Source organism: Fomitopsis serialis (genome assembly GCF_022376445.1).
Source record: "Fomitopsis serialis strain Sig1Antser10 chromosome Unknown B0H18scaffold_1, whole genome shotgun sequence".
Taxonomy (NCBI): Eukaryota; Fungi; Basidiomycota; class Agaricomycetes; order Polyporales; family Fomitopsidaceae; genus Fomitopsis; species Fomitopsis serialis.
Window position 1 is genome coordinate 171,313 of NW_025954961.1, and position 15,558 is coordinate 186,870.

Below are 15,558 nucleotides of genomic sequence, written 5' to 3' on the forward strand. Positions count from 1 at the left end.
AGAGTGTCGTAACTCGAATACTAAGGGTGAAGAGGATGGACCAGCCAGCTCGGCCTGTTCGCCATCCCAACTCGCTCCTTTATACCAGTCGGCGGGGCCTCATTCTCGGGATTGCTGTAATGTGACCGCGTGGTAATGCTGGCAAACGGTTCCGAAAAGGTTCTCCGCCGAGTGTCTCGGAGGCGAGCAATTGCCTGTGCACGTCGGGCGCATCTGAAACTCGAACGCGGTCGTTTGGGCGGCGGAACTATCAATAGGTAGGCGCTGATAGCGAATTGGATGCCGCTCGAAGACGCGCGCGAGCTACGTCTAAGTAGCGGCTACTTAAGCAAGTAGTGGCTAGCCGTCAAAAGTCCAACGTTCAATTGTCAAGCGTTCATGCGTAGGGATTTGGACGTAACGTGTATCCGCACTGGGCGTCGAACGGAATAACCAAGGTTGCAATCTGGTGCCAAAGCTCAGCGTCTCCAAGCCGAGGATGGGTACTTACGAGCTTTAGCAGCGCTCCGGAGTCCACGGTACAGCGCCGATCATGATCTGCAAATGGAGGCACAGCGTTTGCACCGATCGCGACGCATGGGGCTGCTCAAGGGTCGAACCATTCGCCGACGGGCCCTTTGTGAATTGATCGGGAATTCGGGCTTCAGGATGATCCCAGGCTCAGGCTGATCGTTCTGAAAAAGAAGACCTTGTCTGACCACCCGGTGCACTTGAAGTTGCAGGGGTCAAGACCACATGAGATCTTGAGAACCTGACAATAATAGCAGTAGCGCGGACTCATCGGTGGACTTACGAATCACTTCCTGTAGCACATCTGATGATTCGGTGACAAGGGGTCGCTTTCTGATGCGTGACTGGACGGGCGGGTGGACATTCGAATGGCGCGCGACTTGGAGTTAGCGCAAGCGCGAGCAGAATAGCTGTGAGATCCCACACAAGGTGTGTAACAGCACGCGGTATTCGGTCGTACGAATGACAGGAAACCCACCACCGATGGTGGCCGATGTGTGTTGGAGGTGTAACAGTACATGTACACATCGTTACACAGCGGACTCCTAGTAACATATACTAGGGTCAGTTTCGTGATCACAATAAGCGTATTACAATGTGATTGTGACCGTGGGAACAGCTGTGAATGGCCGCTCCTGACGCCAATTTGCTTGCCCTCATCTTCGTCGACCCGCCCTAAACCACCGCGTCGCGTCGCCTCATGACCACCGACGCGTCTCCCCCACTTCCCGCGATCTCCATCGCGCCCTCGAGCAGGCAGTTGGTAATGCAAATAATGTGCAGACATCTCCAAGAGGAAAGGGTCCAAGCGTGTGCGGGACGAAGACAACGTGGCCGATGCCTCCGGCGCTGAAGTGTCCTCCAGGAAGAAAAAGAAAAGCAAGAACGCTTCACACTTAGATGCGTTACCGGCCGAGGGGCAGGTGACCGGTGTTCAGGTTAATTCTTCGACGTCGGTGACAGCGAGAGATGACGCAGAGTTGGCCGAAGAAACCTCCAGGAGGAAGACCAAGAAGAGCAGGAAGGGGAAAGAGAAGGAGTCGTCAGAGCAGTCGTCCCAGGATGTCTCCCAGTCGCAGCCAGAGGCTACAAATACAGACATCGCGACTTCCTCTGCGGATTTCCTCAATGCTGTCGTTGCTGCTGCTTCTGCGACTTCGGGGCAGCTTCCGCAACCGCCGTACGACCCGTCCATGCCTTCCCCTTCCCATTTTCTGCCTTACCCCCCACAACAGCCTGACTTCGGGTCATATCAGTATCCGCCTCCCCCAGGTCATCCTGCGTCGTTCGGCCCCAATGCACAAGGCCAAGCGCCGCCACCGATGTTCGCCGACCCTAGCGGTGTACTGCCTGACCTACAGTTTGCATCCAGCGAAGACCTGCTACGCACTCTACAGGAATTTGACCTGAGTAAAGTCATGCACGTCCTCCGATCCCTCGGTGACGCTGCCAATGCTGCGAACGTCTCGGTGACAATGCCACACGCTGCTCCTCCGTACATGCCGCCGCCTGTCGTCAATAAACCAGTAAGGTCTGAAGCGATCCTGGGAAGACCGCCGAGGCAGAGAAGACCGCTACGGGAAGAGGGGCAAGACACGGCTCAGGGTACTGCAACAATGCCACTTGCTACCGCGCATATGCTGCCTCATGCACCGATGGTGGCTCCTCCTGTCGCTGCGCCAATGCCGCCGCAGCCGCCTCCACCTCCTAGCCAAGAAGGGAATTTAGAGCACGCGCATATGCTGGCGAATTCATGGATGAATGCCCAGAAGCTCGCCGAGATGGTCAAGAAAGAAGGAAAGTAGTCCGGCTTTGTGTACTTCTCCATCGTTGTTGACGCGTCTCATACTCTAGGGCTTGTCTACAAGAAGGGAAAATTCTCTGCTATCGAGGAGGCTCAGCTCAATGCTGCAATTGAGCACTACCGGGTGGTATGTTGTAGGGGTACAAATGCGACGACATCTCATGTGCATGCAGACGAAAGGCCTCAATCAAGACCAGCTGAATGAACTTATATTTTCGAAGGAGCGTGGCAGGGATACGTTCTGGCAAGAAATCAGTAAACCACTGTCCATTCCGACAGCTGTCCGTATGCTGATATATCTTTTGTGTGATAGCCTCCGCTCTACATTTACGTCCAATCATTGCTGTCTACCATCACGTACGCCGGAATCGCCACCCCTTAAGTCAACAGGGCAAGTGGATGGATACAGAAGACGAGCTTCTCATAGAGTCAGTCGATGACCGTCCCCTCATTACTTCTACTGAACATAGTTTGTACTGTAGAGCCGTGGCCGAGCTCGGTCAGCAATGGGAGCGCGTCAGTCAACGAGTCGGTCGTATGGCGGGTGACTGCCGTGACCGTTGGCGCAACCACCTGGAGGACCGTGGGACGCGTAAGACAGGATCGTGGTCAAAAGCGGAGGAGGATGACCTGACGCGTATTGTCACGGAGATGACCGTTGAGCAGGGGAGAGACATCGACAGCGAAGTCTTTTGGGGCATCGTAAGTCAAAAAATGGGTAGCAAGCGTGGAAGGCAGCAGTGTCGGATCAAGTGGTACGTTGTCCCGCGTGCTATCGCGAGGTCTGCGTGCTGACTGTTCACTTAGGACGGACACACTGAGCTCGCAGATCAAGAACTCGGGAGAACGGCCCAGGTGGAGTCAGCTGGACGCCTATATTCTCGTTCATAAGTACGTCTTCGCGATGATTCCGCGAATTTCGTTCACCGACAAATTGCAACAGGGTCGATTCGTTGAATGTTCGAGACGACACCGAGATTGACTGGAAGTTGCTACCGGACGAGAATTGGAATGTCTGGAGTGCGCATGCTCTGCAAAGGCGTTGGCTCACGATGAAGAGAAGCATCAAGGGACACGAGGAGATGTCGCATGCAGGTCGGTTCTGTCATCGTTAGCTGTTAGGCATTGTGACTGACGTAGGACGGCAGAGGTCATGGAGATTCTGAAGACGAAGAAGTCACACGTCCCCGGCCCACCCACGACTCGGAAGAAGAAAACCAAATTCACTAGTGCTGAAGCTGTTATAGATGTAGATGACGCAGATGGGAACATGGGGGCAGTCGCGGGACCTAGTACGGGCACCGCGATGACTGGTGCCATCTAGTGTACTGTGCTTAAAGTTATGAAGTCGAAGATTCCGTGCCAATGTTCGCAGATGCGTATAACGCTAGTGGTATTAGTATCCGTTATGGACCATTATACAGTCTTCGTCCGAATCGACGCTACTCGTCAACGCGTCCACGTGATCAGTATTGAGACGCGTTCTGGCCAAATAGGGCCACACAGGGTGTCGGTTGGGTTTCGTCTGTCTGGACGCGTGCGACGCGCTTGTTCCCTTCTTCGTCTTCCTTTGTCCGCGGTGGCCACCTTTCTCTACGCGCCTGTGCTACCCTCCCCCCATCTGCTAACTTATTAATGCTACTATGGCTCTGAACCTCTCCCCACGTAAGGTGGTCCCGTTGGCCAGTGGCGATGATCCGCGGCCCCGGCTGAGGACAAGGTCGACGTTGCCCAGTATCACGAAGCGTGCGTTCCTATGCGGGGTGGTTGTGGAGGGCGCGGGGGATGGGCCGATCCCGGAAGGTGTGTCTACGTTTATTGTGCCTGCATTGTAATTGCGCCGGATGAAACACGCGTCTGTCTGTATGTGTCCAGCATGGTTGTCATATCCGTCAGTTCGTGGAGCGATGTAGTGGCAGGTATGTTATGAGCTCGTCACTCAAGCTGCTGTATCCTGAGCACGGAGACTGGGATTAGACCCAAGTGAGGTCATGTTTGGTGATGTGTGCCTCTACATTTGTGGCCGAGCGTATGTCTGGTGGCCGAGCGTATATGTCTGGCGGACTCATATGCTCTACCATGCTTGTCAATCCGATTTCTGTTGGTCCTGCACATCATGACCCATGCTGAGCTGTACTGATGGACGCGAGGGGGTATTCTCGGAGTGTCATTTCGCAATACTAACAGCGTGCATAGACATACAAGACATGATCGCAGCTTTCGGTGAAAGCATCGATACAGAGTCAGGACCAACCTCTGCGCGATCGCCATCTTCAAGAAGTGCTAACACATTTACTGCAGTGAGTCATCGCTCAGTGATTGGTGAAATGTACGTTGTCCCAGGGTTGAATGCATGTCAAACAGGGTACTCGAAAGCTGGCCGCAGCCAACGCTTGCGCCCTCGCAGAGAACATCAAAGAGCTCGTTGCGACCGAGATCTCGTATGTAGACCGCCTGAGATCACTCAAGCTTGATTACGCCGATCCCCTGAGGTCGTTTGCCAAGAACAAAGATACATCCATTTTGCCGGCGTACGAGGCCAACACCTTGTTCGCCAACATCGACACCCTCCTACCAGTGAATGAGGCATTTTTGGAGGACCTCAAACTCGTGCAGCTGCCCGGAGGACCTGGCGTAGGAGACGTCGCGCTGAAGCACTTCAAGATCAGCCGCGGATTCGAACACTACAAGATGTATTATTCGAAGCGAGAGGAAGCACAGCGCCTATTCGAGGCTCAAGTCAAGAAGTCTTCCAATTTCGTTGCCTACATGGATGTAAGAGTCTTGATACTCTGCATGATTGATTCCGTACTTCATGCCTTCACAGCGCGTCAAGTATGCTGGGAACAGTGGGCGTAACTGTGTCGGGCTGCGCGAGTTGCTCATGGAGCCCGTACAGCGCATCCCTCGGTACACGCTGCTGTTTCGCTTGATGATCAAACACATGGTCCCTGACGACCCACAACGGGCCAAGCTCGTGGAGGCGGACGAGATCGCCTCCAACATCGCGTTAGCGGAGACAGACGAGAATACAAAACGCGCCGAAAGGATGTTTTGTTTGCGGAACAGCATAGAGGGCTTCCCACCAGGCTTGCTATCGAACAGTCGTCGCTTCATTGACTGCATTGACGTCGAGGATGTGGCCGACAATGGTGCTGCGTATTCCCTGGGGGGCGACGTGCAGTCGATGAACGCCCTGCATTGTACTTTGTTCTTGTTTGATGACAAGTTGATGATTGTCAGGCGGCCGAGTGACAAGAGTGGCAGAGCTCTGGCTGGGTTGGATGACATGGACAAGCCGGCTGCGAAAGCGCATCCCCTCTCGATGAAGAAGCTCAAGAAGGCTCAAATGAGCTGCAAGGGCGTGATGGATGTTACAGACGTCGTTGCGACGGACGTAGGTGGCAGCGGTACGCCAACTTATATAGCTTGATAGGAGTGCGCTGAATCATGATGCACAGATATGCATATATTCCTCGAGAGCCCTCCACACGACCAAGGCGATCGCTGGTCTGGCCGTCCTTTCCGTGCATTAACTGCGGTGCATCCTCCTTCAGGTCAGCGGGATACAAAGCTCACGGAAGAGCGCAAGAGCAGTTTCTAGAGAGCCTGTGGACCGCGCAGGCGGTATACCGAACTCGGAGCGGACGCCCTGTAGCCATTCAAGCAGAAGAACGCGAAGTAGAGTCTTATGCTGGAACAAAGACCATTGCTCGGACGTACTTCAACGTCTACACGAGATCGTGGTATCTCGCCGAGGAGAAGAAGGTGAGGACGAGTTGTATGCATGTATTGTAGATCAATTTTGACCATTAGGACAGCCCAAAGTTGTCGTTCACATCGACCCAATGGGGTCCGGCGATCCAATCCCTTTTGGTGGTCGCAGTCCACCATACGTTGTCATAAAGGTTCAACCGATGCCTGGGGCGCTATCGCGATATGAAGTCGCCTCCAATGACCCTGATGATGAAACGGAGAGCGACATAGTTCACAATGACGTTGTCCCCGCGAGAATTGTACAAACAAGTAATCTCTATTCGCTTGCCCCTGGAGACCTGTGCTGACCGTTGATAGTTCACCAATATGGACTTTTCAAGTTCAGTACTGGACGCAACTCGATGCCTTCGACGCCCACTGCAACTAAGTCCCGCGCTGCTACATTCAGGTTGGACGTCATCTCCCGGAACCTCTTCAACACTCGTCCAAGTTCTGTTACGAATGATGTCTTCGGCGGATCCACGAACAGCAGCAGACGCACAAGGACGACTACAAGTCGTTCATCTGTATATACGGGAACAATGTCCACTGCAGGCCACGGTAGCAGCCTATCCCGCTTCTCACAGGCTGCTTCGACTCTGACCGCCGCTACATCCATCGAAGACGAGCCATCATTGAGGGGCTCCAAGAGCAGCAGAAGGTCGCGTTCTCTGTCGCAGCCGAACAAGCTCGTAAAGAGACCCAAGTCACCGAGAGTTGATGACTCCATCAGCGAGCCTGAGTCGTCTCCGAGTCGAGGCAAGCACCGGCCGATCGCACGAAGTCGTAGCGAGCCAGCGGACATGGATGACGACGAAGACGATGCGGCGATACTACACTGTGCATTTGCTGACCCGGATGATCAGGACCTCGAGGGCCAACTCGAGCTTGCGCAGCTCAACGGTCAGACTCATGGCGAACAACATTGGGCACACCTTAACCTCAATGAACCTATCGACGAGAACATCTACGATGGTGCGTTGTCACGTCTTAGTAGTCAACCAATCCTCTAACAACAACTGTAGAGGAGCCTAATGTTACGCGGCCACTGTCCCGAACCTCTCGCACTACTCGACAGTTGCCGGATGCCCCGATGGGTATGAACAGTCGGCGCTCTCCTTCACCGCGACCCGAACTTAGCATAGAAACTCGAACAATCACGCCAGACCTTCATAGAGCCCGCTCTCTATCTAGGCATTCGTCTGATCGACGGCCGATCGGCCCTCGAACACCTTCACCAATGCCTCCCCGGACGCCGTCACCCATGCCCGTTCGAGCGCTGTCGCCTACTTTATCTGTCATCAGCCCTCAGACCTATAGCCTGGGCGCGGCGCCCTCTGTCGAGGCCGACTTGGCACATGAGACAACATTGGTGAATTCGACCCAGTCTCCTGGTCGGTCTCCTAGTTCTCTTGTCACTCCAGTGAAGCCGCGGATCCCTCGCAGTAAGCGCCAGCCGTTCGGGCATACGGAGAATATGGAGACGACTCCCAAGGCCGAGCGCACTGGGGTACCACAGACGATAGTCCCGACCATAGAGCCCCTTTCGATCAAGAAGAAAAGCTCGGTAGCATCCTCCACACGTAGTTCACCTTCCCGTTCTCGTCCTCCTTCGCAGACAACTCGTGCCTCGCCAAGAGGCAAGCGGAGTGGAGGTCGAAAAGTCTCCTCAGGCAGTCCGGGCACCATCTCAGAGCCGCTGTCTGCCGTTCCTGCCTCGAGCGAAGACGCTGTGCGCTTGATGAGGCTGGTAGAAACGACGAAAGAGGATGTAAGTCCGTCATGCGCTCCCTCGGCCATCTTCTGAACCATCTACTAGTTGGATTCCTCGAGGCGAGCTGTCAAGCGTATTCGGCTAGAGACAGAAAGACTGCGTTCTATCACACCAGCCGTCGAATCGTCCCAGCGAGCAGCAGACCCCTTTGCGCGAGCAGCATCCCCGTTCGGATCGCCCATTAAGACTCGCATCCCTCGGCTTCCGGATTCTAAATCTGAGGTCTGTCTGTCGTCTGCAATTGTTGTGAATAACTCACCCATGTCGATGCAGTCAAAAGATCGAGAAGATCGATTGAAGGAAATGCAGATGGCAATCAATCGCCGCAAGGCGCGCGAAGGCATAAAGCCTTTGTGGAAGCAAGAGGAGAGCTCTTCATATTCACCAACTCCTGCGAGCCCTGGAACGCCCACGAACGTGCAAGACGTTGCTGATTCCATCGACGATCTTCTCGATGTAGCCGACCGAGCACTCGAAAAGGTAGCGGCGAAGGATATTCAGCCCGATGTGGAGAGGGTCGTAGCTCTGCTGCACCAGGTGATGCCTGCCTACAAGTCTATGATCATTTATGACTGACGCTGTGCGGCAGAAAACGTCAGAACTGATCACGGCTCAGACGCAACTGAAGAGCACTCGTGTTCAGCTCGAGACAGTAAAGGCGCTCGTCGATCATTCCAGGGACGAGAAGGACTACTTGTTCGATGTAAGTTTTGCAGCTAAGTATAAATTGCACGGTGCAGGGCTTGACATGCCGCGCAAGGTCTTCAACGAGGAGTTGCTCAAGATGTATGACGACACGCAGCTGGATGCAGAAGACGCATGGACAGCTATGACGAAGGATCTACGGGACACTAAGAAATCTCAGAAAGTTACCGCTCAAGAGAATTCGTGAGTGAATGTATTGCTGTTGACGTGGATCATCGTATTCATAAACCCGTAGGCGACTGAAACGACGAATTGAAGATATGGAGATGCAACAAGAAGAGTGAGTAAATGACCGTCCGTCTGAACATGTCTGACTGAATACCTGGTGCAGGTGGGGTGCTCTTTTGAGGGCGCATGGACTCATTCCATGATGTTTGGTTTTTTTGAGGTCGACTTGCTTGATATACTGACGTACATCCTATGACCCTACTGACTGTATTATGTCTCTTTCCCTCTGCCGATTGATATGTATCATTGATTTCATAGATCTATGGGCCCGGTATGCTCATGCTATTGCCCGATGAACACAACTAACATCTGCTCTCTGTACTCGATAACGATTGGTGCATCTACTATGCTTCATGTTCTGTCGTATGGAGGCATAACGTGAGCAACGACCACGGAATAGCCTAGACGCAAAAGAGATATTCTACAGGGTCATACAAATGACTACACAGCAACACTAGGCTCAATCTCGCCCAGAAGCATAGTAGCATCTTTGCTACCGGTCAAGACTGTGCATCCAATTAGTTTTCAACGCACAAAGAGATGAGCGCAAGCACATACTGATGGGTTCTTTTGGGTGGAAATCGACAGAGGTTACAGTGCCTTTATGTCCAGGAAGCTACGACGACAGCCATGAATACAAAGTCTAGTGTGATTTGCGATTGAACACACCTTGTAGAGCACCTTGCCACTCTCTACGTCCCAGATACAGACCGTCCTGTCTGCACCACCCAAAGCAACACGTCTGCCGCCATCGTCCTTGCTCCAAGCTCCACGCAGCAGAGTATTTTCGAACCCGGCAGGGGCACCCATGAGGACGCGGTGTATGCGTGCAGGCGAGGGCGAGAACGGCCGTACGTCATGAATGACCGTTTGTGACGAGAAGGATGGGGATAGGAGGAACTGGCCATTAGGCGAGAGGGAAAGTGAGGTGGGCGTGTCTGCGTGTCCTGTGAGGGTGTACACCTGCTCATTCTTGCGGAGGTCAAGAACCTAGAAGAATGTAGCCACATTGAGTGCAGCTTATTGGCTTATTAATTGTAGAGGACTCACATGGATCTCGTTATCCAGCGCGCCAGCGTAGATATTCGAGCCGTCTGCGCTCCAGCACACTGAGGTGACGGGACAGCCGATCTCGAACACGCTCACAGGGGCTTTTGGACCCTCGTCGCCACCCTCCCATACCCTCACCGTCCCATCATCAGCACCTGTAGCCACCAGCTCGACGCCCGCACCGCCCGCCAACGTCCTGTCGAGGGAGTTGATGATGCCCCGGTGAGAGCGAAGCTTGCGCAGACGCTGACCAGATGTGAGGTCTGTCACATTGAGGGTCTGGTCTGCGGACACAGTGTATAGGATGGGGGAGAAGAGCGACCATTGAAGGTCTAGTATAGGGGCTTTGTGAAGGTTTGAGAGTAGGCCGTAGTTCTCATTCGGCGCATACGTTCGCCAAAGCGCTGTTCGCAAAACATTTGTGAGCGGGATGTTGACACAAAGATATCCTTGTACGTACAGACACTCCTGTCCGCTGAGCACGCGGCTATGTTTTGACCCGTAGGATCGAACCGACAGCTGAGAATTTCGGCCTGAACTCTCGCGTCAACTAGGCTCGTGAACGACGCGTTCTGGCAGCACCGCGAACGAGACTTACTGAATGTGAGCCTGAAAGACTGATAATTGGGGCTTCCAAGCTACTTGTACGCTGTACTGTGCGCATGAGGGCCTGCTGTCGTTCGTCGTTGTTCGAGGAGATGGCAATTTGGTTCTGAGCAGGCTCATTGGAACGCGCCCGCTTTATGAGCGCACCTCCAGGAGGCGGAGAAGCACCACGTTTTGACATGTCAGGATGCTGGTCAGTTTTCACAGAATATGGGTTAGGAGGAGAAGGCAGCAAGCGAGCTCGGTGCTGAAGTAGTGGCGGGTCAGTTGCAGCCACAACCGTGCAAGGCGCCCGGCGTTGAAAGATTCAACGTAGTGGCGCTGCCATATATAGCAATGTCTGCGAACTTGGGGGATATGTTCGTGAGCGTTGTATGCTCTTCCTTTCAAGCGATCTCATGGGTGTTGGATCGCACTCATAATGCAGAAAACCTTTGTCTTATGGGGCCTATTGTACATGAGTTCAGACAGATACAAAGAATTGCGATGCGAGACAAACAAGACCGGGTCAGACGATGTGCGACGCCATGCAAGGGTGGGTTAGTCGGAGAATTCGGTATGGTAGCTTGGCAGAATCGACGTGAGCTGCTCTACGTACCAGAAGCCAGTCGGCTCGCCAATGTCGTCCGTACCGTTCGGGTTCTGACGGACGATCTGGACCCACGCACCACCGAGATTCATGCCGACAAGCATCTTGTCTGCTACCGCAGGATCAAGCAACACAGTGATCGTGTCCGTGTAAGGGCTGTGTGGCTTGGGAGTTGTCGTTTCGGCAACAGTCACAGTCTCGTCTTTCACCACAGGCCCTCGGGAGGATTCCATGATCTCCGGTGGCAGGACGTCACTCAGTTGATGCGCTCCCCAGACCGGCCACGGCGCAAGCGACATCTTCACGAACCTCGCATTCAGGTCCGCTTCAACAAGCCCTGCCTCGTTGAGCCCCTTCAGCTTCTTCTTCTCCGCCTTGGTTACCGCGAGGCCAGCTGCAGGTGTGATCGAAACAACCCTGCGCGTTGAGCGCTCGACAACACCGGTTGTGTGCGTGAAGGGCAGGATAGTCGCGCCGAGATGGGCCATGAGCGGGTTCGGCTGGGGCTCGATGTCCCATGTGCTCCCAGCGTCGCCCGCCCACGGGTCCGCCTCAGCACTGCCCCATCCTCCACCAGCGTCAGCGTCGGTACTCTCAACGTCGCCCCAGCCACCGGCACCCCAGCCGCCATTGACGTTGGCATCTGCGGCCTCATCCTTGCGCGCGTCCTTCTCGATAGCGGCAACAGTCTCGGGAGTCAATACCTCGACTTTGGCATCAGCCCCAATGACACTCTTGAGTAGGTTTGCCGTCTCCTCTTCGTCGATTTTCCGCCGTTTCGCATCTGGCTCCTCGGTACCCTCCTGCGCGCCGGCTGCTTTCTCCTCGTTGTCATTGCTCGTGGGTGCGTAGATAGTCTGGCCTTTGCAACCCCAGAGAGCCTCGCAGCCGGCGCCCACATGGTCTGGGAGTGCTCTGCCGATGACGAAGGTCTGCGGGAGCTCCTTACGCGCCTGCTCGATCACGAAGAGGGCTCTGCGTAGGCCCTTTTCGTGTTCGGGTTCGGGGAGGACGCGGCTCCGCAGCAAGAAGTTCAGGAAGAAGCCGACGAGGATGGGACCGTCGCGCACCCTCTGCTCGGACCTGTCAGACATGCGATGGTGAGGGTGAGCGCGCACTCAGCGATGGGCAAAGCATACCAGATCAGGCCCTTGTCACGGAAATAAGACGAGAAGAACACTTTCATGCAATTATCGGTGTCGTTGAAGAACGTATCCATGCGCGAATCTTTCGCCTCGCGGAAGTTCTCGCGCCGGGTCTGACGTTCTTCCTCAGTGAAGGGGCTCCTCTTGGGCGGTGCACTGCGAACAGTCTCCTCCTGGATGGCGCGTGCTCGTTCCTCGTCAACTATGGTGACTGGTTTCTCAGGCTTGGCGTTGCCGCCCATCGCGTCGTCCGAATCATCGTCAGAATCGCCCCCGCCCTCGGCGGCTTCAGTCATGGCCTGCAACTGCTTCATGCGTTTGACACCGGGCGGCGGCTGAATGCTGCTGATCAACCCGATGTACAACCGGAACTGAGTGAAGCATAGTTAGCGTGAGTCTACGACAAGACAAGACACGGACGCACAGTGTCCCAGAGCTGAGGAACGCCAGAAGGCATGTTGGGCCATGGGCGTCCGCTTTTGAAGTCATGCGAAGCCTGATGCAAGCGATCCGCCCTGGTCATCGACCTGCATACCATATACAATCAGCTTCCTCGCACCCGCAGCAGCGTGCATCGAGACAAAGGCACTCACGGATCGACCATCGTCCTCCTCGAACTCTCGCCCGACTCCCACTCCTCATACCACATCAATCGCCTCATCGTACCGTCCTGGCCCTTCTCGACCCTCTTGAGCTTCTTGTTCATACGTTTCTTACGCTCCGCCTCGGTCAGGCTGTGGTGCGACGCGAGCATCACCGTCGGGATGCCCATCGCATCGCGCTCGACGCGATCCGGATCGCTGAGCGCACTCAACCCGCATCCGCGTCTGCGTCCTCGACGATGTAGATGCCCTTTGGCTTGAAAGACTTGAACGGGATGATCGTCACGCCGGGCGGGTGCTTGGGGAACGGCGGGAACGTGAACCACGGCGCGTCTGTGGCGGCGCCGATCTGAGTCTCAGCAGGCGCGGTCGCATCTGGCGGTGCGCCGTTCTGCGGTGGGGTCGTTACTGTCACGTCGATGGGGGCCGACATGGCTGCTGGGGGAAAGAGACAAGGTTTGGCGGGATACTTGGACCTTGGCTTGGGCCGCTGTTATAAAGGGAACGGCGATTCGAGATCCTCATCTTTTGGCTTCTGAAGCGGCGCGTGCCCCGCCACACGCGAACAAAGGACACAGACCCTCCGAGTCCTTGGGCCAGATCCTTGGTGATTCAGATGCATCGATGCTACGAGTAGGGATGCCAGCAGGTTTCGCTACCACAAGGTATACTAGCAAAGAACAACATGCCAGAGCAAGTGAGCATGACTGGTAAAGAGCGTTCAGAAAGCCAAACAGTGGATCAACGCAAACCAAGGACACAGTGGAAACAAGGGACGTAATCGATACACGGCAATCTGAAGGAAAGGGTGTCATGTCATAACAATAGACGATCAGTCCTTGATAAATTAGCCCGATACGCTTGAAGACACCTGACGCAAGGGGCAGCGAAATACACATATAGATGAGTCTAATGAGAAGAGTTAGCAATTCCTGTCGTTATCCGGAACAACAGTGAGGGGCACTAGTACTCACCAGATGAGATATAGCATACGCAGGATACCACCAAACAAAGACGGGGAGCGAACAATCGAGGCGTTCTTGCGTGCATAGACGTTCACGCAGCTGTCTTCCGTTTCTTCTTCGGTAGCTCGTCCTCCTCATCCCCAGTAGCTTTCGCCTCGTTCACATTCTCGTCCCGCGTCTTTCGTGCCTTAGTCTTCGACTTACCCTCCGCGCCTCTTGTTCTACTTTGACTGCGAGTCCGCGGGCCCTTCTCCTTTCGCTCCCTATTCCGCGCCCGCTCCATCTCGCTGTCTTCCACCCGCATCTCTGCGTCCGAGTCCTCAATATACGCCTTGCTCTTGGGTTTCCTGCCCCTCCGCTTGGGCGCTTCGGCCGGTGCTACAGATGAGCGCACCGACATGGTGTCGTCGACGTCTGCATCTGCACCCTCCACGTCTGTCGCTTCCTGCACCTTGGACTTGGGTGGGCGACCGCGCCGCTTAGGCGCTCCAGGGCCAGACGGAGTGTTTGCCGCGGATTTCGGTGGACGCCCTCTACCCCGTCCGCGCACGCTACCCGCACGGCTCGCGTTATCATCCACGTCCATTTGCTCATTCTCATCGTTCGCGTTCTTCGGCTTCTCCTTCGCCTTGCCCTTACCCTTCCTGTCTATCCTCCGCCCCATGATCTCGTCAACTCCGCTGTCCGCGTCGCCCTCGCTCATATCGTCCTCTTCCGTGGAGGCTTCCTTGAGATTCACTTCCCGTCTGCGTTTGCGCAGCGAGGCGCGCGGGAGCTGGTCGCGGATGCCATGGCAGTTGCGCCGGAGACAAGATACCAGCTTGTCATTCGTCGGCGTGGAGTCAGCGCGGAAACGGGCACGCTTGATATCGGTCTACCAGCCATTGAGTGAGATCATGGGAGTGAATGTCTAGGCGTACTTACTGTGTGCTTGCCCTCGTAACACCACCCATCCGGTGGGCCTTGGTCGCCGTCGCCTTCTGTAATCTTCCCGCAGCAGCCCCAGATCGTCTCGTATGTCGTGCCTGGGTCACCCAAGGGTCGCCCGGTCTTTGCCCCGCGCCCTACACGTTCGACCTCTGCGCTCTCATCGTCATGGGCGACGAGACAGCTGCGATCGTCGTTCTCGACCTCGACATAGTCCTTGTGACATCGCACGCAGTGCAGCTTCTCCGGTGGTGCGAGTTCAGCGAAAAACGTTGCGAGGGCAGGGAGGAGCAGCTCAGGCGCATGGGGGAGGTGGGATAGGACGTATGCATGTAAGATCTTCGCGGGGATCGACTTGATGTGTGCCGCGAGGGAGTCCACTGTGGCCTCTGGGGGAACAAACGCCGGCTGTCCTAGCGTCTGGACAAGGGTGCTCGGCCCGGCCTGTCTCGTAGGAGAGCCCTGCCGTATGCGCTCGTCGACTGAGAGCCGCGCCATTTGGGCAGCGGGCGACGGTGACTGTGCTGGGCCATGCGCAATAGATGCAGAGTCCACCGACGGCGATGGCGTTCGCAGTTGTGTCTGAGCCTGTTTCGTAGGCTCGGGCGGCAGAAGCTCTGCCTTGGACGGCGATGGCGAGGGGGGAAGCGGTATCGATGCGGGCGGAGGCGGGGGTAGTTTCTTGCTGAACAGTCCGAATACCATCGTTGCTTGTGGTGCAAAAGCGCGGTGAAGAGAGAAAGAAAGGAGTGTGGGGCGAGGCGAGCTCGCGGGTGAGTGCAGTCTGACTCTGCGCGAGCACGCAGCAGACACGCGCACGCCGACGAATCGGTGTCCGTGGGAAATCGCGACGCGCCCTCGACGCGTGCTGTCACGGATGTCACGGAGATCTGTCAC

The 15,558-nt window shown here is 55.4% G+C and overlaps 5 protein-coding genes across 5 annotated transcripts; 2 read left to right on the forward strand and 3 right to left on the reverse strand.

Annotated features, from left to right (window-relative positions):
- Positions 1-2,001: 2,001 nt before the first annotated feature.
- Positions 2,002-3,740, forward strand: B0H18DRAFT_965279 (uncharacterized protein). The gene is made up of 8 exons (XM_048043246.1): positions 2,002-2,307; positions 2,365-2,441; positions 2,488-2,569; positions 2,628-2,742; positions 2,797-3,069; positions 3,122-3,205; positions 3,258-3,409; positions 3,463-3,740. Exons 1-8 carry the CDS (start codon positions 2,010-2,012, stop codon positions 3,636-3,638), a joined length of 1,257 nt encoding a protein of 418 aa, XP_047900870.1. The 5' UTR covers positions 2,002-2,009; the 3' UTR covers positions 3,639-3,740.
- Positions 3,741-3,861: 121 nt separating this feature from the next.
- Positions 3,862-9,013, forward strand: B0H18DRAFT_1099934 (uncharacterized protein). The gene is made up of 15 exons (XM_048032491.1): positions 3,862-4,117; positions 4,511-4,614; positions 4,679-5,089; positions 5,142-5,724; positions 5,776-5,824; positions 5,872-6,082; positions 6,136-6,340; positions 6,389-7,045; positions 7,096-7,841; positions 7,890-8,066; positions 8,118-8,381; positions 8,434-8,547; positions 8,605-8,732; positions 8,785-8,829; positions 8,881-9,013. The coding sequence occupies exons 1-15, from the start codon at positions 3,958-3,960 to the stop codon at positions 8,918-8,920; spliced, it is 3,894 nt and encodes a 1,297-aa protein (XP_047900871.1). The 5' UTR covers positions 3,862-3,957; the 3' UTR covers positions 8,921-9,013.
- Positions 9,014-10,707, reverse strand: B0H18DRAFT_965283 (WD40 repeat-like protein). The gene is made up of 6 exons (XM_048043247.1): positions 10,426-10,707; positions 10,288-10,360; positions 9,828-10,231; positions 9,447-9,767; positions 9,336-9,393; positions 9,014-9,283 (listed from the first exon to the last, which is right to left on the reverse strand). The coding sequence occupies exons 1-6, from the start codon at positions 10,612-10,614 to the stop codon at positions 9,219-9,221; spliced, it is 1,110 nt and encodes a 369-aa protein (XP_047900872.1). The 5' UTR covers positions 10,615-10,707; the 3' UTR covers positions 9,014-9,218.
- Positions 10,708-10,973: 266 nt separating this feature from the next.
- On the reverse strand, positions 10,974-12,873 carry B0H18DRAFT_866225 (uncharacterized protein; the record flags this gene model as incomplete). The annotated part of the gene is made up of 4 exons (XM_048039772.1): positions 10,974-12,105; positions 12,162-12,538; positions 12,592-12,694; positions 12,761-12,873. The coding sequence occupies 4 exons, from the start codon at positions 12,871-12,873 to the stop codon at positions 10,974-10,976; spliced, it is 1,725 nt and encodes a 574-aa protein (XP_047900873.1).
- Positions 12,874-13,335: 462 nt separating this feature from the next.
- On the reverse strand, positions 13,336-15,472 carry B0H18DRAFT_965290 (uncharacterized protein). The gene is made up of 3 exons (XM_048043248.1): positions 14,659-15,472; positions 13,744-14,608; positions 13,336-13,678 (listed from the first exon to the last, which is right to left on the reverse strand). The coding sequence occupies exons 1-2, from the start codon at positions 15,364-15,366 to the stop codon at positions 13,826-13,828; spliced, it is 1,491 nt and encodes a 496-aa protein (XP_047900874.1). The 5' UTR covers positions 15,367-15,472; the 3' UTR covers positions 13,336-13,678; positions 13,744-13,825.
- Positions 15,473-15,558: the final 86 nt, after the last annotated feature.